The sequence below is a fragment of the Pistacia vera genome, unplaced genomic scaffold (assembly GCF_008641045.1).
Source record: "Pistacia vera cultivar Batoury unplaced genomic scaffold, PisVer_v2 Contig109, whole genome shotgun sequence".
Lineage (NCBI taxonomy): Eukaryota > Viridiplantae > Streptophyta > Magnoliopsida > Sapindales > Anacardiaceae > Pistacia > Pistacia vera.
The window spans coordinates 705,864-733,070 of record NW_022195126.1 but is presented as its reverse complement, the minus strand read 5'-3'; the positions used below and the strand labels follow the sequence as shown (position 1 = coordinate 733,070).

At 37.0% G+C, this 27,207-nt stretch overlaps 3 protein-coding genes and 1 pseudogene across 3 annotated transcripts; 2 read left to right on the top strand and 2 right to left on the bottom strand.

Annotated features, from left to right (window-relative positions):
* Positions 1-30: 30 nt before the first annotated feature.
* Positions 31-13,575, bottom strand: LOC116136665 (annotated as a pseudogene).
* Positions 13,576-18,587: 5,012 nt separating this feature from the next.
* LOC116136055 (serine/threonine-protein kinase STY13) lies at positions 18,588-22,507 on the top strand. Its single transcript, XM_031421774.1, has 6 exons — positions 18,588-19,068; positions 19,809-19,930; positions 20,852-21,048; positions 21,184-21,358; positions 21,702-21,836; positions 21,975-22,507. The coding sequence occupies exons 1-6, from the start codon at positions 18,774-18,776 to the stop codon at positions 22,179-22,181; spliced, it is 1,131 nt and encodes a 376-aa protein (XP_031277634.1). The 5' UTR covers positions 18,588-18,773; the 3' UTR covers positions 22,182-22,507.
* Positions 22,508-22,890: 383 nt separating this feature from the next.
* LOC116136656 (bidirectional sugar transporter SWEET5-like) lies at positions 22,891-23,817 on the bottom strand. The gene is made up of 4 exons (XM_031422330.1): positions 23,601-23,817; positions 23,306-23,467; positions 23,112-23,231; positions 22,891-23,022 (listed from the first exon to the last, which is right to left on the bottom strand). The coding sequence occupies exons 1-4, from the start codon at positions 23,808-23,810 to the stop codon at positions 22,891-22,893; spliced, it is 624 nt and encodes a 207-aa protein (XP_031278190.1). The 5' UTR covers positions 23,811-23,817.
* A 1,065-nt stretch (positions 23,818-24,882) lies between these two features.
* Positions 24,883-26,321, top strand: LOC116136645 (RING-H2 finger protein ATL56-like). The gene is made up of 2 exons (XM_031422320.1): positions 24,883-24,904; positions 25,987-26,321. Exons 1-2 carry the CDS (start codon positions 24,883-24,885, stop codon positions 26,319-26,321), a joined length of 357 nt encoding a protein of 118 aa, XP_031278180.1.
* Positions 26,322-27,207: the final 886 nt, after the last annotated feature.

Genomic DNA, 27,207 nt, shown 5'->3' with positions numbered 1-27,207 from the left:
TACTTCCACTAAAGAAGATCAAGTTGATTATCAGCCACAACCAGGATTGATTACTGGAAGTCTGCATTGTGGAATGAAAAACTGGAATATTACTACCAAGCAAGCACCTTGAGTAAGAATCCCATAGAATGTACAATCTGGTTTTTCTAGGTGTTGATGCATGATTTTGATACCAACGACTTGCACGTGCAAAGTGCTAAGAAAGTCTTAGAAATTACACGTGAATGATTGTGATAGAGCTAATCAATATAATCAAATACAAAGACTGAATAGTAAATGAGAGAGATGATTTTTAAAGTGGTTTGGATGCTTAAAACAAATCCTACATCCACTTTTTCTTTTATATATGAGAGATTGCAAGAGGTCGCGTATAGCGAACAACGAGCAGAGGTACAATAACTGAGTATTCAAAGAGAAATATCAAGTCAGTCTCTTTCTCATAGGTTACTTTGCTCTGAAAATAAAGATTATAATCAGAATAAGGGTTTTGTTTTAGCATCCCGAAAATGAGAGGGGGAGCCCTCTATTTATAATATAGGAATTCAAGGTAATAATTACAAATCTGCAAGTGGATAAGTGTCGTGCAAGTCCTTTCTTGCCTTCTATTGGCTGATAACTTAGGAAATATCCTCAAATTATCCGGGGCTTAGATAGGTGTGTAGTCCTTAGTCACTCGTAGACACAACCTGAATTTAATAAGTTGATGACAGTCATATTCTTTCTATCCTGGGATGATGTGGCAGCTCCTGAATGGTGCAAAGCATTTCTAAACTTTGATTGATGCTTGCTGATGTGAGCTTACATCAGCCCTGATTTTTTAGGCATAACAAAAGCTTCCCAGTTCTTAAGGTTCAAGAATTGAATCTTGAGAACTTCATGATTATGCCACGATTTGATTTGTCTCGAGGAATGTATGCTCGAACTAACAGTTGAGAATAACCACATTGTTACAGATGACATGAGGCTAATGGCTTGATCTGACCAGCGAACTAAGTGTAGATTGTGACATGGGTCTCAAGAATTACATAAACGACCTATCATGATCTTTCTTAAAGGTCTAACGACCTGAGCCAGATCTTGATCAGTGCTATGAAAATGTGTTTCAAACTCTACTTGTCATTCACGACCTGAAAACACTTAGAACACTTCACAATCAAAAACTGAGAATCATCTTATTCGGTGTTCGAGTTTGACATGTGGAAAAAATGTCTTATTCGAACAACCTCTTTATATGTTATCCGTTGTGTTTAACAGCTGTCTTGGTCAATGAAATAAGCTTTATCAAACAGACGTGTCTCTGCATAATAAGTGTCAGCCATGAGCATTAAATGCAAGCTATGCTGAAACGACATTCCCTTTTTAAACATTAAATGCGGATGAGGGCGCATTTAATGTGGAGGAGATAATCACACCGGCGCTTGCCAATTTTAATGAAGAGAAATGTCGATTGATCTTCACAAAGCTTAATGGTCACTCTTTGCACAGATTTGTGACACGTGGTCACAACCAATAGTTGGAAACATGTTTCCGCCCAAACGTCGCTTATAAAAGAAACCAAGCATCGCCTTCCACCTTATAAAACCCAAAGCCCATTCTAAGTTTTTTCATAGAACTCAAGTTTTTTGAGAGAAAAACAACGTTTTTGTACTCAAAAAATCAATTCATCATTTTCCCGATTAATGCGTACTCAACGCTACAATAGAGCATCCGTCCCCAGCAATCAAGAGGTAAAGAAATTTCTTCCTTTTTCTCTTTTTCATTTCTGTCAAAAAGCTTAGTTTTTATAGTAATGACAGGTATGGATGTCTAATAGGCTTAGATGATGAACATTCTTGGATAGTGTTTGAAAAAAAACACTTTTAAGAGTCAAAACCCATGGCATAAATCTTTAGAAAATCATTCTTGAGAATTTTTAGGGTTTTGGCGGCTATGGAAGAGAAACCAGAGTTCTTTTACTCTTTTAAGTCATCGTACGAGGTCACTTATGCAAAGTTTAAGTCACCCCTACATGTTGCACCTTTACAGACTCTGAGGGCAATGGACATCCCTGAGGCAAGAACAACTAAAAAGGAAAGCTCGCAACAACCGAGCACCTTGGCAGGTCCTGAAAGCTCGCAACCACCAGACACCTTGGCGGGGTCCCGGAGAGGTGATACGATCAACAGTTACAAAGGATGAAATTCAGAAAACAATAGACCAGTATGCGATCAACGTAAACGTGTTCCAACACAGGTCGCACACTGCTTAGGATCCTCCTGAGGGAATGGCCGCAATCTCAAAAGTGATATTCAAATGTGGAGTGAGGATACCCCTTCAGTATCCTTACATCAGATCGATTCTCGACCACTTCTAGGTCGCACCATTTCAGTTGACGCCTAACGCATATATGTATATTGCATTTGGCGAACACAATCTCGGCGAGCCAACAACAGAGGAAATTAGCTACGCCTATTACTTAAAGAAAAGTAAAGATAAAGATTTGTACTACCTCTCCAAGCGATCAACGATCGAGAGAGGAATATTTAGTACCCAAGCAACGTAAGGGCTTATGAAACCAAGTATTTTTTCTTTAAGTATGATGGAGTATGTATATTTAAGGAACCAAGTAGGTTTTCCATTCAATTTCTAGATCGCTTATCTTTTCTCTTTAATTCTTCCTTAATTTATTAGGCTAACGAACCCTTTGCTTTTTTGTAGAAAACAAAACAACCATATTGGCGGTGCTAGTTGATCGCAGCCACATTGAAGCATTTGGTCGATTGTCAGACCAGAGTCAGATGTAAGGCTACTCGTGACTACAGCCAACCTTCGAAAATAGGGGTTTTTCAGTCCCGACGCATATTTGGATGGTTCAACTCGTAAGTATTTCTTACACATAAAAACTCCTAAGTCTTTTTTAGTAAAAGAAGACTCTTTTTCTTGACGTGTCTGTATGCTATGCAGCAACTATGCCACCGAAGGTTGCAAAGACAATGAAGAAGCCTGGGGGGTTCACATTCCCCAGGATTAATCCAATTGAACCAGCTGGAGCGACTCTAGCGATATCCTTGTGAGGGGGGTACAACTTGGTGCCGAAAGGCAACCACGCGCTTAGCAATGTAAAGAAGCTCCTTGGCTCGCTACAGCTCATCCATCGAGGAAGAAGACCACGGCTACGAAGACAAAGAAGAGAAAAACAATACCCACCGAAGAGGAAATTGAATCTAAATCAAAAGGCTTTGGGATATTGCCAGATAGGCTACAACCCTATCAACTCTTCTATGCGAGGACAACCTCGAGGGATACTCTCGGGACCTCGACTACCTTTGGGAGCTTGTAAAGGAAAAAGGGAGTGACCACAACCACTCAGGGGGAAGCAGGCAAGGAACAGATCGAAGGGGTCCCTACTGCAACGAGGCTCAACCCATATGTGTTGGATCTTTTAGAGCAACTACCAGACCATTTACGGTCGATGGTTTACACTCTTTTGGAATGCCAACTTGCCATAACCTTTGACAGGTATGTGGCTTCTCGACTTACTGACCTGGTGGCCATGACACTTCAGATGTAAAGTCAGGTAAAATGATTTTTTCTCTTAGAGAATTCTTTCATACAAGTCGATCCTTTAGCTTTTTAACAAAAAAACTAACTCTTTATTCCTTTCCATGCAATCTTTGGTCGCCTTGAAAGTGGCCTAGAACAAGATGAAAAACAGCTTTTCCAACAAGCTCCATGAGATGAAGGAGGAGATTGTGAAGCTGAAGCAAGATATTACGACTTTAGATTAAGAGGCAAAGGTTGTCTACATTCAGGCGAATGTATATCTGACTAAAAGGAATTCTGCTCTGTGAGCACTAGACTTCCAGAAAATCGAGCTCGAGAAGAAGGATAACAACAATAAGGAGCTCCAACGAATAGTATCGAGGCTCACTAAAGAGTTGGGCCAAAGAGAAACAGAGCTGTGAGCTAGCTCAGAGCGCGAAAAAGCAGCAGAAAAGACTCAAGCTGAGTTATGGGAAAACTCAGAGAAAGAGAAGAGGGCGCTGCAGACAGATCTCAAACTTGCTCACGGGCGAATCACTTTGCTAACCAAGTAGATGGAGCAACAAACCTTGAAATTGAAAGGAAGGTTGCTCACTGGGCGCTGCAAGCTATTTATAGCTTGCGGCTGAACAATCCTAACATGGACATTTCTGACCTCCACGATGAATACCAAGTTGCTCTTGCTTCTGTAAGTAATTGATCTACCATACGCAGCGGAAAAACAAAAAATTCAATCGGTAAATCAATTACCTTTCTTTGCCTAAATCCGAGTATAGATTATACCATTTACATGTTTATAAACAAAAATCTATATAAAGTAAATCCATTCAAGGATTAGAATACTTACGTATGTTTAGAGGCTCCTTCGAATATCTCTGATTTCGAAAAGGAACGCTGTTCACTTTACTGTTCACGATGTAGGATTGCACTCATGGAAGTCCACACGAAGATAATCTGTTGAACCCTTGATTGTTTTGCTAGAACAATCAAGGGCTTCAAGAATCAAGAAAGAAGAACAAGAAAAGTTTTCTTCTTGAGGGAGAGAGAGAGAGAGATAGGGTGGCTAGGGTTTTAATTGAATGAATAATTTCTTTATGTTTTAATTTTAAGTTGCACTTATATGGTGCAACAATTAAAACCCTATTCCACTTAGGAATAGTCATGGGCTCCAACCCTAGTTTACCCTTGCAACCAAACACACCCTTTATGGTATTTTAATTAATTAATTATTATTATAATTAAAATCAATTAATATATAATAATATATTAATATTTAATTAATAATAATAATTCATTTAAATATATATAGAGATATATTTAAATATAATCTCACTAATTTAATTTTAATATTAAAATTAAATACAGGCAACAACCTTAGCAAATTTAATTGCACTGTGAAATTACCAAAATACCCTTTCGTCCTAAAAGACGAAAAAACTCTACTCGCAAATTGATTCTTAAATTATTTTCTAAGTGTGTGACCTGTAGGCTCTTCATCATATCGGTAATGTGTAGTATCGCGATTAACACCAATTAATCGTCTCACTGCACACAGACCAAGATTGGCCCTTAGCAAGACATCATGGCCACCCGTTAAATTCAGATTCAGCGAAACCGCAACTTGTCAACAGTATGGCTATTGTGCAATCAAATCCTTTCATCAACTGTTATCTCATCGAGACTGAGGTACAGAAATAGTGTCAACCTCAGATATCCTCGACATGTTTGTATTCAGTTACTGGACCAATAACAGGAATATTAAATTGGATTGAACATCAACTCAATCTCACTGTGGCGACAGATTTAGTGTCATTGCCATTTACTGAATTACTCAGTGAGATAACTTCTCCCATACCCAGGAGTGATGAATCCTTTGTCGATCTACCATAGTCTCGATACACTTCTCAATGTAGCCAATCACTACCGTGTTGATAGCTCTGAATAGAACTACATTGGGCTAGTGTCAAACTACACCAATTGGTGTACAAGACGCTCCGGTGATCTCAAGTCTAAGGATCACATACACCACCATCTATTAGAAGATTTATTCCATAGACACTGGAGTTACCATCCATATGGAATCCTCTGGTGGGTCTGTCCAGTGAACTTGCCTCTAGCAAGCACCCATGCATTGCACCAGGTTGTCAGCAAACAACCTTGACAAGTGAGATTAGTCACTGCCTTTCGACAGGGTCGTTCAACACTATGATAGTCTTACCGTATTATCTATGTCCTTGGTCAGAATAATATTGGGGCTACAGACATTTCTAGAATGGTCGGTCACCATATGTGATCATAGGGTTCTCACTATCAAGATTTGAAACACTTGATACCCTCGTCACGGTTCTACCATCCTAAGGACATATATCATTACATACATGATATAGAAGAATATGCATTTTATTGATAAATAAACATTTATTACAGAGTCAATTTTACAATAATTGATTGGCTTTAGAGCATCTACTCTAACAGCTTATATGGTTGTGGCCGAAGAGCAAGAAGAACAAGAGCTTGCCCCATAGCACGATCAGCAAGAAACAGAGGTCCCCGAAGACCAAGCGAACGACCCAAAGGTCGATGATTAGCCGAATGACCTAGAGGTCGTGGTGACTGAAGTCGGGGATCTTGGTAATCAATACTAATTATCGTTTTCTCCTCTGCTCGAATAGTCTTTTGTACTATCTTTTTGATGTAGCTCTAGGTCGTTCTTTGTAAATATCTTTGAAATATATAAAAGAACTTTTGACCACTTGTGATAACACTTTTATAACTTAAGTACTTCACAAAACAAATATAGCATATCTGATCATAAAACTTATAAAACATTATAAATAATAAGATTATGCAAAACTTGAGATTACTACATAAGTGATTCTTTGAAAAGGATCGAGATAATCTTATTCATATCATTTACAACAATAAATATTTTACAAGTAAAAAATTGATTAAGCTATAAATGAGTTTGAAATTACTGATAATAGGACGAAGATGTTCAACATTCTAAGCTCGCGGTACTTGAGAACCATTAAGCCTTTTAAGATGATACGTTTCAAGTCGTATCGCCTTAGCGACGCGATATGGGCATTCCCAGTTAGGTCTTAATACTCCGACACTTGGTTCTTTTGTACTGAGAATGACTTCTTTTAACACCAGTCGCCAACATAGAAGTCTCTTCTCCTGACTTTAGAGTCGAAGAATCTTTTAGCCCACTGTTGGTAGGAAGCTATCCTTAACCGAGCCTTGCTGCAGTATTCTTCAACTAAGTCTAGACTTGTACGTAAAAGTGTTTCATTGTCTGTTTCGTTGTAAAATTCTCTCCGAAGTGAACCAGCTCCTTCTTCTACTGGAACCATTGCCTCGCAACCATATGTCAGCAAGAAGGGTGTTTCTGAAATAAAGGTTCTCGGAGTCGTTATATATGCCCATAGAACTTCTGGGAGATCATCGACCCAATTGCCCTTGGCTGCACCAAGCTTGGCCTCAATGTGTGCTTGATAGTCTTGTTGATAACTTCAACTTAACCATTAGCTTACGGTCTTGCTACTGAGGCAAATTTCTTATGAATCCCTAGCTCTTCGCAAAACTGTTTGAATTCCTCATTATCAAACTGTTTCCCGTTATCAGAGATGAGTGTATGAGGAATCCTATAGCGACACACTATATTCTTGAAGACTAAGTCTTTGAGCTTCTTTGTAGTGATTGCGACCAAAAATTCTGGTTCGACCCACTTAGTGAAATAATTCACTGTGAACACTACATATTTGATGCCACCTTTACCCATTGGCATGGGTCTGATGAGATCAATTCCCCACATAGAGAATGACCATTGATTGGTCATCGTTGTTAGCTGGTAGGAAGGAGCTCGTAGGATGTTCGCGAATCTTTGGCACTTATCACACTTCTTCACAAAGTTGAAGGCATCTTCATGAAGTAGGGGCTAATAATATCCCTGGATAATCTTATTGGTAAGAGATCGTGCAACAATGTGATTTCCACAGATCCATTTATGTATCTCTCTCATGATATAATCTGTTTTATCATTAGTTACACATCGGAGAAGAGGAGTGCTAAACCCTTGTTTATACAATTGATCTCCGATGAGAGTGTAATGAGCAACTCTAGTTCACAGGAGTCTTGCTATTAGGAAGAATCCCATATTTGAGATACTAAATAATCGGAGTCATTTAGGAAACAGATTTAGTTATGGCTACGACCTGATCAAGTAAGCTGATGTTAGGAACTTCGATGTACTTGACTGGAATACTATCTAGAGCATTAGAGTCCAGCGATGAGGCTATCTTTGCCAAAACATCCGCGATAGAATTACTATCTCTCGGGATTTGCTTGATCGTATAATGTTTGAAGGGCTCGAGTGTGACATTGGCTTTCTTCAAATAACTGATCATATTCTCTTCTTTGGCTTAATACTTTCCCATAATCTAGTTGACAACCAGCTGCGAGTTATTATTGATGTTGATCATAGCTGACCTCATATCTCTTGTTAGTCGCAGACCAGCAAATAGCGCTTCATATTCTACCTCGTTATTCGTAGCTTGATTCCAAACCTAAGGGCTCCATAAATGCGAGTCCCCTTAGGGCTAATGAGTAGAAGACCAGCTCCGACCCTTCTCCTGTTTGAAGACCCATCACGTAGAGACTCCAGGTTGATAAGTTTCGAACAATTTCCTGGACAACTTCACTAGCTGGCTGTTCAGATTCTCGATCAAGCTGATAAGAGAACTCCGAAATAAAATCAGTAACAACATGCCTTTTGATTACTACTTTTGGCCTATAATGTAGGTCAAACTGACTTAGCTCCATAGCCAACTTAAGCAACTTACTCGAAGCCTCCAACTTCTGAAGAACCTACCTGAGTGGGTAGTTTGTTAATACATGAATCCTGTGAGCATGGAAGTAAGGTCGTGGCTTCCTGGAAGCGATCAGCAAAGCATAAGCTAATCGTTCCATCTCTAGATATCGTTTTTTGGCGTCCAGTAATCATTTGCTCATGTAATACATTGGCCACTAAATTCTGCCATCTTCCCAAATAAAAGTTGCACTGACCGCATACTAAGAGACAGACAGGTAGAGAAATAAGATTTCCTTGGGAAGAGGCTTAGAATGAATATGTGGTTTTTTTAGATGCTCTTTTATGCTCTGGAAGGCTCATTCACACTTTGGAGTCAATTCAAATCTCTTGTTGGCCTTGAGTATATTGAAAAACAGCAAACAACAATTCATTCTCAATATGAAGCGACTGAGAGCCATTAATCTCCCATTCAAGCTCTGAACTTGCTTTCGATTGGCTGGATTTTCATATCTAGGAGAGCTTGAATCTTCTCGGAGTTGACTTCAATTCCCTGATGGTTAACCATATACCCTAGGAATTTTACTGATGATACTTCGAATGAACACTTAAGATGATTAAGTTTCATTCTATATCTTCAGAGTATATCAAACATTTTTGCGAGGTTAGTTATGTTATTTGAAGTGACATGTGATTTGACCAGCATGTCATTGACATAAACTTCCACTGATTTCCCAATTTGCTTGGAAAACATACGATTAACTAAACACCGGTAAGTCGCCCCAGCATTTTTCAAACCAAAGGGCATGACTTGGTAATAGTACAATCCTTGATATGTAATAAATGAGGTATACTCCTCATCGGGCGGGTACATGGAGATCTAATTATACCCCGAATAGGCATCCATGAAGCTTAACAGCTAGTGCTTGGAAGTGGCATCAATGAACTGACCAATTCTGGGCAAAGGAAAATTGTCCTTTAGACAAGCTTTATTGAGATTTGTGAAATCAACACATGTTCATCACTTGCCGTTGGGTTTCTTCACCAAAATATGATTGGTGACCCAACTCGAGTAATGAGCCTCCCGAATGAACCTAATTGAAAGGAGTTTATCTTCCTCAACCTTAAGAGCAGCATAACGCTCTGGGTCCATGCTCCTCTTTTTTGGCGAACTGGTCTAACCTCACTATCGATGTTGAGGGCATGACATATTACATTCGGGCTGATCTCGACCATGTCAGCATGAGTCCATGCAAAAACATCTATATTCTATTTGAGGAAGCTCTTTAAATCAATAGCGAGTTGAGGGTTGAGATTGCTTCCTATTCTCAATACATGAGTCAGCTCATTCTAGTCGACTGATACCTCAGATAGAGTCTCAACAGGCCCACTGTGGGAATACTCCTCTTGAACACGAGGATCTATGTTGTCTCCCATTGGACCTGACTGTGGTTCGATCCTGCTAATTGTCATACCTGCACGGGAATGCCCACCGGCTTTCGTTTCCCTTTGCATGTCATCTTCACTGTTCTTACATAATAGTCGCGAGATTCACGCTAAGACCCTTTGACTTCCTCGCACCCTGTCAGAATGGGAAATTTCATCTTCAAATGATAGATAAAGGTGACAGCTTTGAAGTAACGGGAAGTGCAATCGTTCCTTTGGGAATCAGATAATCTCCAGTAAAGCCATAGATAAGGATAGAGGTAGGCTTCATATCTGCCTCTTCCAATTGCATTTTCTCGAATGCTCGTTGAAATAAGATATTCACAACGCTCCCATTATTCACCAACATTATGTGGACCTCGTATCAACCTATTTCAACCGTGATGACGAGTGCATCCTCATGAGGGTGATGCAATAACACCGCGTCTTTCTCTGAGAAGGTAATCTCATCCTTTCTGTACACCTTAGCAGGTCGTGATGCCATGTTTAATACACTCATGGGATCATGACAAGCTTCTTGAGCATACTTTCCTAAGCACCTCAAGAATTCCCCGCGAGGTGTGGTCCTCCAAATATAATCCCCACAAAATGGAGACCCTTGCGACCACAACGCTTCTTCTCATCGTCTTCCTGATCCTTCTCTCAAATGGGAGTTGCACCATCAACATACTCCTCGAAGTGCACATTTTTAATGAGGTCTTCAATAGCCTGCTTAAGAGCTCGATATTCATCGGTATGATACCCATTATCCCGATGATAACGGTAACACTTCTTGTTTTTTCTTATAAATGGGGGATTTTTCATGGGCTTAGGCTCTCTGAGTAGATTAACTTCTTCTGATTTATCCAAAATAGATGATACCGATGCATTCAATGGAGTATATTGATTCTTGTCGCGATCGCGACGAGGGACTTGGGCATAAGATTTCTTAGGCTCAAACCATTGTTTATTTCCCTTTCTCTGATCGTCATTAGCCCATTTGCGATCAGGCCTTCTCCTCCCTCTCTCCCCGGTTTTCCTCCCTTCAACTGGGAACACTGGTCAAAGGATCAGGGTCGTGGCGATTCAAAGCAGCCACTGAATTTTCAATTCTGAGATACTCTTCAGTGAGATTGTAGAAGCAAGTGAGGGAAATATCGTCATTGGATTGCAGTTTCTTCCACAGGTCGGTTTGTAGGCAAACTCATACAATAATAAGAGTTTGAAGTGAATCTTCAAGAAAAATAACAAACTCATCTGTTGCCAACGATTTAAACCAGTGCTTAGCATGGGCAGTCAGAGTCAAGTTGGAAACTTTGTGAAGCTCCATGAGGTTGTTAAACTCATAGAGATGATCATGCGGATCAGAATTCCCATCGAATGCTCGCATATTGGGCATTCTAAATCTTAACGGGAGAGGAGTAGACAAAACTATTGGAGAAAGGGGAGACGCCTCAGGAACCTACCCTCACTCATTTTGTTGAGCTCTAAGCTGATCTAGAGCTCACTATAACTCCTCAATCTGAGGAAACGAAGCCACCTGGGGCTCACTTTCTGCAATGTGGGTTCGCTCTCCACGATTGCGATTAAGGAAAGATTGCAAATCAAACTCTTCCACTCCTCGGCCAGAGCCTTCGGCATACCTTGGCACATGCTGGCTGGAGCCATCTGAAGGCACCGAATGGCTTGGGAGTTATCCCGACCTCGACAGTGGTTAGAACCGACCCGCATATGGTGGGTATTTCCCTCGTGGTGATGGTCGAAACCATCATTCTAGAGATAATGGGAATCTCTATGTTGTGAACTCTTGTGGGGGTGCCCATGCGATGTGGTATGAGATGATTCATGATGTGACATACCGCCAAGTCGCAAAGCTACAAGTATTCTACTTGTTTCACGATTGGTATTCACTCGCTCTTTTGAGTCTTTTGGCCCATCGTCAACCACTTACTTTCACTTGTTCTTATGTGCTGTAGTGTGTGTGGTATGAGCTTTCACTCATTTCCATGCTTTAGCGCGACCTACAGGCCTTTTTTGAGGTGGCACCGCCTTGTCAAAATTGGATGATACGACCTAATCCAAACGATCTAACCTTAAGTTAACCGTTTGAAGAGTATTATTGTACCTCTCAAGGTAATTCACCACAACTGGATTGAGCTGAGAAGTCAAGGGGATATCCACCATGGTACCTTGGGAAACCGGGGGTACTTTGGAAGAAGTAACATCTTGTACCCGAGGGATCTCCTCGTTGTTAGTGCTAGTTTGTTTGGTTTCAAGAACACGAGCTACTTGTTCGCAAGTAGAATTGATTGATCGAGATTCTGAATGAAGAGCAAATATAAAATCAGGTCCTTCTTCTAACGTCAAACTGTTGATACGTGATTTTGACACCAACAACTCGCATATGCAAAGTGTTAAGAAAGTCTTAGAAATTACACGTGAATGATTATGAGAGAGCTAATCAATATAATCAAATACAAAGACTGAATAATAAATGAGAGAGATGATTTTTAAAGTGGTTCAAATGCTTAAAGTGAATCCTACGTCCACTGTTTCTTTTATTTATGAGAGATTACAAAAGGTCGTGTATAGCAAACAATGAGCAGAGGTATAATAATTGAGTATTCAAAGAGGAATATCAAGTTAGTCTCTTTCTCGTAGGTTATCTTTGCTCTGAAAATAAAGATTACAATCAGAATGAGGGTTTTGTATCATCATCCCGAAATAGAGAAGGGGAGTCTTCTATTTATAATAGAGGAATTCAAGGTAATGATTACAAATCTGCAAGTTGGTAGATGTCGTGCAAGTTTTTCCTTGCCTTCCATTGGTTGATAACTTAAGAAATATCCTCAAATTATTCGGGGCTTGGACAGGTGTGCGGTCCTTAGTCACTCGTAGACACAACCTAAATCTGATAAGTTGATGACAGCCATATTCTTTCTGTCCTGGGATGACGTGGTAGCTCCTGGATGGTGCAAAGCCTTCCTGAACTCTGATTGGTGCTTATTAATGTGAGCTTACGTCAACCCTGATTTTTTAGGCATAACACCGGGTGACACTGGAGACTCTTGGACATGCACTCACTTGTATAGACTGAGCATCTCCACGCAAAACTGCCCTCTTTGATCGACTCTGATCATTGAGATGTTGTTCGTCACATGGAGCAACAACTTGCTCTCTAATAACCACCAATTTTATAAACTCAGTACAAAATCTGATCAGAGTCGTAGAAATTTGTTCATGCAGATCACCATACTTGCTTATGAAGACATTAAGCAAATCTCCAATATGCTTCATCCAGTCTACGTAATTCTGCAACTGATTTAAATCTGGAACCTGAACCAGAGTCTGAGGCAAATCTTAAGCCATATCTAGAGCAGTTTGAAGTTCAAGAACTTGAGCTATAGACAATGGTTTTGAAATTGGGACGTCTTTGATTACAGGAGACTTATACCCCTTGGTTTCAAAGGTAAGGAAAGGCATTGTTTGTGTACAATTTGGAGGCAGCTTCTTCACCAACTTTATCTGGAGGCGATTAGCAGTGGAGCCACCTCCACCAAATTCAGAACAAATGCTGACATTGCTGTAGACTGCACGTTGGAGAATAGATATGTAAATGGCAAAGGCAATGCGGTCCTCGTTCTGGCTTGCGAGGCGGTAATCATCAAATAGAGTTTCTTTGTGAAACTGTGCGATGCATTGAATCCCATCACCAGTGACAAGGTTGTGCAGGAAGAATGCATGATCTCTAATGCTAGAATAAACCTCCTTTGTAAGAGATTTACTCCATTATCCGTTAGAAATGCCTTGAACTTCATCTCTGTCCATCACATATAGAAAGTATCTGAACATAACTCAAGGCTCATATGCACGATGCACCCTAGAAATGCAGATTTAATTGGTTGTTTTAAGCAAAAGACGATGATTCAACCTTTTTGTATACAAAAAAATTATAGTATCAATTAGTAACGTAGAAAGATAGATATTGCATGATGCAAAGAATTATCAAAATAATGGTAAAATATTCATTAATTTCTGGCTTATACTCAATAAATTGCAACCTCTTTCTCCATAACTTGATAAGCTTTTAATATATCGTGCAGCACACAGAAGGTACTGACCAGTGATTATAGTACAAACAATTTTTGAAGAAGACAACCAATATGATGCAGTATAGCTGGCCATTCACAAACAATCTTAACCCTATGTCCTTAATGATCACATTTATTTATGGAAGTCGATAAATCAATCTTCTTTTCAACCAAAAAACAGAAAATGATATATGCTAATGTGAAATTAGGACTAAGTTCAAACAAAATGAAGGCAAATAAAGATATCACACATAAATCAACAGGCTTCAACTATATACTAATTGACCATTACAGTGGTAACAAAACAAACTGCAGATTCAAGAGGAAGCACAAAGCTCTAACTATGAAGAAGATCATATTCATACCAAATGCTGTATTTGACAGTGATAAGATAGACCCTCACAGAAAACAGGTTCAAAGAAAAGAACAGTAATAATATCAAAAAATAATTTTGTGAGGCTAAATTAAATACAAGGGAAACAAAGAAAAAAGAAATCCAGTTATACACAAACAAAGTCGACCATAACTCCATATCACACCCGTAAAACCTATAACTTGAAAATAGGACATCTTATAGTATTAAATAATAAAATTCTATACATAGTTCTTATTTTTGAGTAAATTAAATTGTTTCATTTCTCAATCGAAATAGTATCACCAACAATAGATCAAACTGAAGCAAATTGAAGCTATTTCTCTAAGAAAAAACAAGCAATCAAAAAAAAAAAAAAAAAAATTCAGTTTCAAATTCTCATCTATATGAAAGTAAAAGATTTTGCAGGCTGATTCAAAGAAGTCTTTTACCTTCCTTTTGAATCTAAAACTACGTATACCATTGATCTTTAGAAATATAAGCATGTAGGAATTGAAAAAGAAATTGTAAAGTTTACTTTATTGGATTTTCTCGCGAAACAAATAGAGGATTAGGTTTAGAGGGGTTACCTTTTGAAGATCACGCACCAATGTTGAGAAGGGATACATAAGGTGGTCAATATTAGACCTGGCAAATTAGGCGGGGTATGGGCCCAAAACGGGTTGGTTATAAACGGGCTCAAAATGTTGGACCCGTACCTTACCCTATGCAGGTAGGGGTGGACCAACAGATACCTATACTATTCAATCCTTTCAATTTTTGCAGTTACACCCTTATAATTTCTGTAATTTTCATTTTTTTACAGTTACACCCCCACAATGAACTTCTCCAAATTCATTTCAACTACTAAAAATTTTATCATATAATATTAAAACATTTTTAGATGCATTCTTGTTTGATGGAAGGCAAAATGGTACAAACCTAAAAAACATAGTCGGGTGTAATTTTCAAAGAGGTTGCCATATAGAACAGACCTCAAAAACGTAGTCGGATTCTTTGCAAGAAAGAGAATTCTTCAAGATCAACCAATGCACAACTTCAAGCAACTTGCAAGAGGATTTTGATCAACTTTGTACTAAGTTAGCTTATTTCACTTATTGTCTTCGCATTTCACTTGGCTTTTAACAATTTTGAAGAAGGTAATAAATTACTCGGGTGACCATTTTTATATTCTAACCTTTCAGGAATTGATTATAAAAAATCTTCAGATTTTCTAATCATATATATGGTGGCATACGTTTTATCAATTCAAAGAGGATCATCTAGACTAGAACTGAGAGAGAAATGCAATTGTTGTGAGAAGTAAAGCAAATGTTGCAATGAGTAGTAAGTTAATTATATTCATATACATAGTTTAATTTTGATGTGATAAAAATTGGTATTTTAATTATAAGTTCATGACTGCAGACCACATAATGCCTTTCTGGCCAAATTAGGTCAAAAATGTAGGCCTTGGCGTGATCGTATTGTGGTTGGGTCGGTCAAACTGGATGGCTGTATCTTATCTAAATAATCTCATATGTGGAAATAAATAACAATCAATCACTTGACCCTTTCTTTCTCTTTTATCAAATATGAACTACACAATTAATTCAATAATGCACAGGTTTCATCATCAATGGATCCTTGATAGTTTACTTGGAGAAGATAAGTGTTTACCCAAATAAACTTAAAAGATTTGTATCTTGAATTTAAAATTATAAGAATGTGACAACGTTGTGGTGGTCAATGCCATTGTCCAACACACCACATGCCAATGCCATCTAATTAATTTAATATTTTCAATATTCAACAAGAAAAATGTTATCTTTACAAAGATTTATACAAAGAGGGTTACAAAAAGAAGAAAAAAACAAAAAAAGAACGGAAAAAGAGGGAGAGAGAAATCATGAAGATCAAGGGTAGCAATTGTCTTTGTATGCCCCCTTTGTATTTGTCTTTGTAAGAGTAACACTTCTCATTCAACAATACCCGCTATGCTTTATGCATGCACCTTAAGCCCTAATTAATTATCCTAACACATTTTTTACTTGGATGCACCAATTAATTTCATTTAAGACTAAGATGTAAAACCCAATTGATCTAATTTAACCAACCTTCATTTCAAGTGGATAGTCTGCAGATCTTATCTTCTCCCATGGCCAGTTGATGAATTTAATTACAATTCCTCTTTTAATTCCTTGATGTTGTCATTACGTGCCTCATACATCAACTTGTGAAGTAATCCAAGTTTTGCAATTATTTATTTAGAGTAAACAACTTTTCCCACCCAATGTTTGCCTTAATGACACTTTCTCACCCAGAAAGTTTCAAAAATACCACTTTCCCACTCAAAGTTTATATTTCGTTAATACCTAAAATACACTTCACTTTCTCAACTGGCGTTCGGTGAGTTAACAGGAGCCAGAATAAGAGAAGTTTTGTAGAGTGAAGGTCAATGGATCAAATGGTGGTGACCGATTGAATATTCGCCACTAGAATCAGTCATAAATAAGTTAAGAATAGTAAACCATAGCTTTACAGTGGCCAACAATTAACGAAAAATCAGGTGTTAGAGTGAGAAGAGTTTTGTATAGAGGAGACTGGAGGTCCAAATGGTGGTGACGGAGAGAATTTTCGCCACCAGAATCAGTCAGAATCGGTTTTAGGTAGAAACCAAATATTAACTTTGCGTGAGAAAGTGGTATTTTGAAAAATTTTGGGTGAGAAAAGGTCATAAAGGCAAACCTTGGGTGGGAAAAAGCCGTTTACTCTTATTTATTTGCTTACCAAAATAAAATATACTCAATTATGTAATTAGACTTGATTTCAACTCATCACATAGTTTATTTCAATAATATTCATGCTACGACAAGTAGCTTGAATTCATTTGCTTGAGAGTTTTATCTGTTACGGAAGTCTTTGATTTAGTTATTATGATCAGAATCATTTTGAACAAGCTAAGTTTATCTGATACCATTTGCTCTAATTAATACTCAAATCAACTTCCTCATGAAGTTCGGAAACATTATGAAAGTAATTAATTAAAGGATAAGTATCACCTGACAAAATCTTATCCCACAGGTGAATGCATGGTGAGGAAGAGATCTAGTTAATTATAAACCCTAAACTAATTAATAATGGCGTTTAATTAGCTTTGTCGGGCAAAAAGGTCCATCTCCATTTACATGAATTGAAGCAACAACACACAGGGTCGGTGGAGAAGCATAATTATTGAGTATATATATAAACAAACAAACAAAAGATAACAATATTTCTGCAACTCATAAGTTTTGTGGTTAATAATCTTCATGGCCCTCCCTTGAGAGATCATCACATATTCTGCTTCAGGGTTTGTCTGAACTAAGGACCACACCATTTCAATCATCTGCATGCAACTAATTTAATTTCCAGGTTTAAAAATGGATTAATAGACGTGATGGATTAATAGACGTGAGGAAGTTTGTTCTTGTAAGTTTTGCTTCTTGATCGATTATATAATAATAATAATAATAAATGGTTAGAATGAGCGTGAAGAAAGCAATCTCATGAACCAAATGGTCTCTTTCTGATACTGTAGATTTGAAAGTTTTGATATCCAAATTGTGGCTTCACGTTTCTGAAATATCACTGCCATATGCCATCTTCCATATACTTCAACATTTCTCATTAATGCCCTGTTACAAAGTCTTTGTCTTGTCCCTAACCATCTTCTATATTTCTCAAATTTTTCATTCAACCCCCTAAATAACATCAAACTCAAATAGAATTAAAGTAATACTACACCAATAACTATTTCTCACAAACTTTCTCTCACAACCCTGACGTGACAGCTTGCAATTGGTCAGCTTATAATTAATTAGTGGGACTCATGTAGGATCCATGTGAGACTCGTTGTGAACTGACTAATTGTGATCTGTTATGTTATTGTTGTGATAGAAAGTTTTTGAAATATGTTTGTTGGTCTAGTATAAAATAAACAATACAAGTGTCTTAAATTTGTCTAACTTAAAATGAATGACTTTGTAATAAATAATCTATTAAATATAAATCTATTAAAATCGAAGTAAATACTAAAATGCATAGGGACTCCAAGGGAATAAAAGTAATATTTTATCTTTCACAATGAATAATAATGGTAGGTTGGGACTTGGGAGATAACAATAAATAAATAAATAAATCTCTAATTTCACTGACTTTTCCTAATCTTTAGTATTCTTATAGAAACAGCCTAACATAGTTAGGAAATTTCTAGGGGACGTTAATGAGAAATATTTAAACTATAAGGGTGTTGAAGGATATATACCTGAAGGGCGATCATGAATAAAAAAATTAAATAGGACAAAGAAGACGAATGTGAAATTAGAGAGAGAGAGAGAAGAGAGTGGGTCAGCACACACGCCGTGTTCAGGCAATGCCATGTGCCCACATGCTTTCATTTGAAGGACTTAACAAAATTTTGTGGAAAAAACATAACCAGAACAAGAAGTGAACATTAACAGCAACAGCCAGAAGACTTAAACCAAAGTAACGGAGAAGAAGACACACAGTTTGAGCAGAAAACACCGAAACAATGAAGGAAAACAATGATGGGTTCGTGAGAGCGGATCAGATTGATCTCAAAAGTTTGGATGAACAACTCGAGAGACACTTGAATAGAGCATTGACTATGGAGAAGACCAAGAAAAGAAATTCTGATGATAATATTCTGATTACGGCGGCTGCCACCGCAACCCCCAATACTTTTAAGAAGCAACAAAGACAAGACTGGGAGACCGATCCTACTAAACTCATCATCAAGAGTGTCATTGCTCGTGGCACCTTCGGCACTGTCCACCGTGGCATCTACGACGGTCAGGATGTCGCTGGTCAGTCATTTATATTCATCGTTACTCTTTCTAATTTTATGTTTTATTTTTCGGCTATGCTCAAAATTCCGTCTTTAATTTGTATTGTCATGATAATAATAATTAGTTACATTTCAAAATTTGTTATTTCTCTTAGATTTAAATGCCCATTTGCCCCCTTTTTCTGATTTTCATTTCCAGTATAGAATTTTTAGCTGTTTAAAATCCTACCCAGTTGGTTTGCACAAGTGAATATGACTAAACATGCATATTTTTGTTTAAACAGCTGATACAGAGTCCATAATTTTTTTGTTTTTTATTGGTTATTTAATTTCTTTGTGGTTTGATCCTTTTAGTAAAATTCTGGGTTTTTGTTATATTTGAGTTTTATGGATTGGGCATGGTAAACGGAGTCTTATGAAATCCGTGACTCATGCACGGGGTTGAGTTGAATTCTGCTAGTTACAGCCTGAACTTGGATGGTATTGGACTTCTCAACTTTCTTGTGATCCCATCTGTTTGTTTCATGTCAATAAAATAGTGGAAAATATAGTGAGCCTGACTGGTAGCTAGAAATTATGATGCCAATTCTGAAAATTATAATAACAATTATTATGATGTTTATCAGTTCCTTAAATTTTAATACAACTAAGGTAGATCTATTCTTTTTTTATCTGAGTATGTCCAACTTTAATATTTGATTGCATTAATACTTATATAATTGATTTTAGTTTCACTGAAAGTAATTTCGTATTTTTCAGTTAAGTTGCTTGATTGGGGAGAGGAGGGCCATCGGACAGAAGCTGAGATTAGCTCGTTAAGGTTAGCTTTTACACAAGAAGTCGCTGTCTGGCATAAACTTGATCATCCTAATGTTACTAAGGTTAGTTTCTACTTTTCAAAATTTTGCCTTCTTTTCATTTTCTTTTTCCAAATATAGAACCTGAATAGCATTAACTTCTCAAAAGCTTCATAATTGTATGAGAATTTGCATGGCTAGCTTTTGTGGTCAAAGATGTAAAAGAAAAAACAAAAGTTAACATTTGCATTGTTGAAAACACCTTGGACATTGATGACATCAATCTCAATTAACTACCCACTGCTTTCCTTTTAGTAGAGAAGGCCAAGAAGTCTGCAAGTACTTAGAAATGCCATAGCTTTGCATCTTGAAGCCAATAATATCGTATTGTGAGCATTTTGAGGAAAAGTATTCAAGGCAGTCATTAGTGGTGAGGTTTCATTATTCTTTTAGGTTAGTTTTAAAAGATTTTTAGTGTTGGGGTTTCACATTCCTGATTAGGATTTTGATTGGACATCCACTGATTTAGCTTGTATCCATTGTTTCGTCATCTAGTCTTTTCTTTGAAACTGTGGGTAAAGTGTTGTCTTATTCTTCAGCCCTGATTTTTGTCGGAAGCTTGTTTATAGGTCACTTCAGTTACTGTCTTTACATGAAACTGAAAATGATTAATATCTTTTTTCTTAGTGATAGGATGTAGTAACACCTCATAAAAGTATTACACCCTATGAGTTTCTTGACTTTAGTGATCAATTGGCGCAAAATTGTTAAAGATTTGGTGGCTCTAAAATGTATACTCTGCTGGTGGAGCAGCGGCTTTCCCTTTGGTTTGGATGTCATACAGCTGATCTGTTAAAGGGCTAAGAATTAGAAATCTGCTTGGATATATGTAAAAGGCTTATGATTGTTTTATTGATGTGTATTCTCGAAGAAAATATTTTACACATGCTAGTGTTACTGTCTGAGATATGAGAGTTAAAGTTGGTAGTTTTTTACTCATTCCAGTTTATTGGGGCAACAATCGGCTCATCGGACCTACAAATACAAACTGATAATGGTCAAATTAGCATGCCAAGTAGCGTATGTTGTGTTGTTGTTGAATATCTTCCTGGGGGTGCTCTGAAATCTTACCTCATAAAGAACAGGAGAAGGAAACTAGCTTTCAAAGTGGTTGTGCAGCTAGCACTTGATATTGCTAGAGGGTACCTACATCTATCCCAGTTCTGTTTGTCATTTGTTTACTTTTGGTACTGTTGTTGTCTGTGAAAGGATGATGTATGGCTTGAACTTTTGTCCAGCGAGGGAATTAAGAGCTCAAAATCTCTTATATTTTGTAGGTTGAGTTACCTTCATTCACAGAAGATTGTTCACAGAGATGTAAAGACAGAAAACATGCTGTTGGACAAGACACGTGCTGTAAAAATTGCTGATTTTGGTGTTGCTCGTGTCGAAGCTTCAAATCCTAATGATATGACTGGAGAGACAGGAACACTTGGGTACATGGCTCCTGAGGTATAAGTTTATTTTTATTGCTTTTTTTACTATCCTTTTATATTATATTTGTTGTGTGCTTTGTGATAACTTATATGGGATTTTGGATTTTAAGAAAATTAGCTGAGTGCTTGCTTCTCTTTCTGTGTTTCTTTGAAAAACATAATCAATAGATGTCGGGCCTAGTAGATGCACCTGTATATGGGCATTTATTGATGGGAACTCTTGGCTTTAGAGTATCTTGTAAGTAGGAATTTTACTTAAACTGAATGTGGGTGAACTTGAATTAAAGATGAAAAAAGCCAAAAAACATTATAAAAACGTGAATGATCTGTGACTCATCAAATTAATGGGTGGCTTTCAGGTTCTCAATGGCAACCCGTATAACAGGAAATGTGATGTCTACAGTTTTGGCATCTGTTTATGGGAGATATATTGCTGTGACATGCCATATCCTGACCTTAGTTTCTCAGAAGTCACCTCAGCTGTGGTTCGCCAGGTATGGTATCTGCTTGTACACCAATTATTTTTTGTTCATTCAACATGGAGGATCTTTAAAATCAGGCTTCATTGAAAAGACTAATTACACCAAAAAATTATTGATGTCTTGATTTTAATAATATCCATCTTGAAACAGAATTTGAGACCAGAGATCCCAAGATGTTGCCCAAGTTCTCTAGCAAATGTAATGAAGCGGTGCTGGGATGCTAATCCTGATAAACGGCCTGAGATGGATGAGGTAGTTTCAATGATGGAGGCCATTGACACATCAAAGGGTGGTGGTATGATCCCTGTTGATCAGGCTCAAGGTTGTCTCTGCTTTAGAAGGTACCGAGGGCCTTGAAGCAGATGAAGGGTTGAGGTGTTTTTAATATCCGAGAGATCCAAAAAATATATGTGCGAGGAATGAAAATGAATTAGCATATAAATGGAAAGAAGAGGAGAGTGGTGAGTACAGCCCGTGGACCTGCACTACATCTCACTTGATTGAATAGTGTAAAGCTTTTCTATTGTTACTCTTTTTTTTTTTTTTTTTTTCTTTTTGGGGTTCCAGAGTTGTGTATTTATTTGACTTGCCAGTGCCAGTCTGGTGATGGATTGGCCTTGCCTACTTCCTGTAAGATAACCCTTTTTATATGCCAATTAATAAACATTATTGTGATGATTTAATTAGCTGATCTGGCTCTACTTTTACTTGGTGGCTAAACCCGATGACTGAAGTTTCATTTTGTTCTTTACGACAATGTTGCATGAAGTGAAGTTTAAATACCTTAATCATTGTTCGATCTTTTGTACCAGTTTCTTATTGATCAGAAAATTAAACTCATTTGCTGGTTGAGAATTGTGATGATACTGCAGTTAAAACTGATGGAAGCAACATAAATTCGTGTACAAGGTTCTGTTCCAGCTAAAACAAAACTTCAAGTAAGAATCTTGACACGGATGTTACAAATACAACCCTATTGTTGTTCATTTTACATTTTAGTCACAAAAACTATATCACATATCATATCAAAATTTAGAAAGCTGCATGGTGGGAATGGAGAGGGTGATCAAGCACTGGCGAGTTGAACCTCGGGTGGTCTATCTTCTTCATCATCATCGTCCCAATTTGTTGTTCTATAGAAAACTGCGTAGAGTACTAGCTGCACTATACCAGATAATGTTCCTAAAGCATTGGGTATCTACAAAAACAAATATATAAATATTGGGATTAGAGTATTCTATCTTACATCAACTTGATAATTCTTCTTCTTGTTGAATGCTATCTTACCAAGACGTATGGATCGAATTTAAGAATTGCATAAAGAACCCAAATGCAACCATTCAAGAAGTTAGCTAATGAGAGAGTAAACGGCATGTACTTAACGCTCTTTGTCTTGATCACCATTTTCTGCAAGAAAAGGGAACAAAATTAGTACATTAATTAAAACTATAATCAGATTAAGCAATGAATGATTGACTTACCATGACTGTTAAAGGAGAAGTGTACATGATCACATTGAAGATGATACACACTATGCCCACTACCATAGCTCTATCTTTAAGGGTATGGAAAAAAAATAAGGTAACGAAAACCACAACAGCTGCGAATACCACTTCAAATAGAAGAACAAACATGATCCTCCGCTGAAATTATGCAATAACAATTTTTTTTTTTTTGTTTATAATTAATTCTATATGAAAACAAATAGTAAATTAAATCATTAATTAAACTCTTATATGATTGATTGAATGAATGAATGAATATATAATTCCGTACGCGCTTTGTCCAGGGAGAATAGATGAAGAAGATGGCGACATAGCTGAGCTCCATAACTAAACCTGTACCATTGATAGTAAAAACCAAAAGGTTGTCTTCTGTGACAAGGGGTAGACCGTAGAAAAACCACATCATGCAATTCAGAACAGTGGCTAAGTATGGATCAGGCCTGAACGCATGTACTGCTTTTTGTTTGCATATTCTCACCATTGTTGGGCTGCATTAATTCATCCACATATTTTAATCAACTTCAATTCACTAAAATACCAATTAACTTCTCATTGAATATTAAATACAATGTGATAGTTTAAAAGTGGAGAAGTTTAATTACAATGGGGAAAGAAACAAGCCGAAAGAAATGACATTTCCTGCCAAAATTATAAGAAATTAAATCCATTAGATAAAGACGATATATGGATGCGTCTTCAAGCTGTATGCTTGCACATGCATAAATAAATGAATAATGGGGTTTGGAGGACTAACCGGCAATGCCTACAACGGTTCTAATGGTAGTGTTATCGAACTTCATAATTTTGAGTAGAAAAGCAAACGAAGAAGAAAAAGAAAGTAGGTGAGTTAATATGTCGTTGGATAAGGTAATTCACAATTACTGAAAATAAAGTTGACTCTCTCTTTTGACAATATTCAAGTTCTGGCTTCTTGGTTGTATGCAAAACCGTGGAATAGTGTAAGCATATGGCTATGGATATTGTTTTGACCAGAATGGACTGCGAAAAACTAGAAGACCAATTGCAGAATTATATAGTTATTTGCGTTTTGCAAAAAAAAGCTTGGCTTCACGCAATTGGCGACATTCTGTGTTTCATTTTATCCGTAATATTATGGCTGGCTCTCAAGTTTTTACGCTTTCTTTTGTAATCACTCAATTCTACGGCTACCTCCCCAGCTTTATTTAATTCAGCGTACGTCCTTTTACACATCTAAGTTCAACATACTATACTATGCTTCAGTAATTATTTTATCAATAATAACTATATTATTTTATATACTTTAAACTAAAAATTGGATGATATTTGAATAAAAGTAACTATATTATCAGAAATTTCAAATCTTTTAAACAATTTTTGACAGTGTTATTGGCTTCTTGTTAATGAACTGATGATCAACTCCATGATCAGGCCAGAACTAGAAGTCCCGTCGCCATGAATAATTTTCTAATAAATATATAGAGCTTGTCATAATGTAAATAGGTTAAGGTTTGCTATCGTTCACGTTGATTTCTCTCTTTATTTTAAAGCAACAACATTTATATATAAGAGAAATGGGACAAAGATCCAAGAAAGGTAATTGCTGAAAAGTAAATATTGAACATAATATATAATCCTTCTCATTTGCCATTGGCCAACTAAATTTTCCATATAATTAATTCATTGAGTAAAATGATGATAACTTTACCTTAAGCTTAAAGCAACATCATATATAGATCCTTGAATGATTAACGACTTTGTTGTAATGTAGACCCTATTATTAACAACTAATATTATTGATAACCTTTCTTTTCTGTACCTAATTTACAAAAATTAAATTCTACAAAAAAATCTCATATTAAACATCGGCTAAGAAAGTAAAATGTATTTTCGGTATTAACAGAATATAAACTTTGGGTAAAAAAATGGTATTTTGAAACTTTTTTGATAGAAAAATGTCATCAAGGCAAACTTTGGGTGGGAAAAAGTCGTTTACCGTAATATATATACACCAACAATGGGAATACGAAGAGGGCTCTGAAATTTATTTTACTATTTTTCAACGAAATTAGTATTAATGAGTTAGATAAACGCTTGTACCTAAAATGTCAATGTATGAATTTACATTTGATTTTATGAAGAAATTTGTATTTATTACCCAAAAACGTTTCTTGTCCTCTTCTTTTAACATAATAAATTAATAATGACAGTTAGTAATTTATCATACTTAACATTTCTTATCAAATGACATAAAGAAGGACAAGGCCTCCTGCCCACTTGTAACATCATGCCACCTTCATGTTCTGATTACCCATGAACATTCTCATTTCTCAGCCATCAAACAACAAATGTAACTGCGATTCTCTCCTCTAATATTTGTTCTGTTTCACCCTTTGATTAACACCTGAATTCCCAAACTCAAATTCTGAGGTTTTTTTTTTTCTTCATGGCTTGCTTGAATGATTCTGAGACGCATGACTTGTGGTTTTCATTGTTGTAACGTAAAGAGATTTTTCATCTATTTACAGATGTAGTGTAATGATGAGATTTTGACTGAAAATAGAGCAAGAAATTGAAGTTTTAATTGTTGTAACGTAAACTCCTCCTGGGTTCTCAAAAAGAGAGAATGGTTATGGAGATTTTAATCTCTTTGACGTTACTGTTTTTGGGAATTGTAGCTTTGGCAGTTATTCATGTTTGTATTGTTGTAAGGGCATTCAGTAGAGGCAATGAGCATATTGGTTTGGCTCTTGGCAACAATAGTGAAACCAAAATGTCGAATGAGGACTTGAAGAAGCTTCCTTGCTTTGAATACAAGGCTGCAGCGGATAGAGGGAGTGGCCCTGTGGATTGTGTTGTCTGTTTGGAGAACTTCAAATTGGGAGAAAATTGCCGGTTATTGCCAAACTGCGGGCATACTTTTCACGCTGAGTGTATAGAGTCATGGTTGCTGAAGACACCCATCTGTCCAATTTGTCGGACTAGAGTTGGTCCTCTAAATATTTTGGTGTGATTTTGAAGGAGGAGCTGTTGGAATTAACATCGGGTAAGCATTTATTTTTAGGATTATTGAATTGGGTTTCAACTTCCAAGTGCTGTTTGCAGTTTCTGTGAATTTTAGGTTACTTTAAAGGATGGTTGTTATGATGTTATTTGCCCCTTTGGAGCAACAAATAATAACAGGTAACAGTTTGATTTGGCTTTTTCTCGTTTCCCACTTTTGTTTTTGATAAATTTCCATCTATCAGTAGTTCTGCATCAACTCCAGAAATAGAAAACTTGCAGTTCAAACTAGAAATAGGTAGGTTTTAGCACTGTAGATCATAAATTACATTGTGAGGAATGACCTGCGTTTTGATATGGGCTTGTTCCCTGCATTTGTATTTGTTTATTTTGTAGCTAGCTTAAGATTAGCCGCATGGACATATCCCATGAGTAGAATCCGCCAAATTTGCGCTGTACCTGCTTAATAAGCTTCTCTTATTTTCTTTCCTAAAAGAAGGAATTATCCTCACAGCACGCAAGGCATCATTGTGTTAAGGGATGAATGATTGTGCTGCTCTTATCATACAGATTACAGAATATAATCCCAAATCTCAATGGTCATGCAATATTATTTCACAACACTATAATGAATCATTCCCACAAAGATACCCCGATCCCTTCACAATCTTAGTACGGAGGCACGGCAACAAAATTGAAATTTAGATATGGCTACTGCTCCTAGTGCTGTTTCCACTGGATCTCGATCTGCGACAGGTGGACATGTTATGTAAAGAAATGAATCAAAAAATGTGTTAATTGGGTTGGGTGTAAACGTTAGTCGATTGGGATCCAATTGGTAATCGACGTGCCCCTGAATAATTGATTCAAAAATAAGCAAGTGGTTTTCTGTTTCA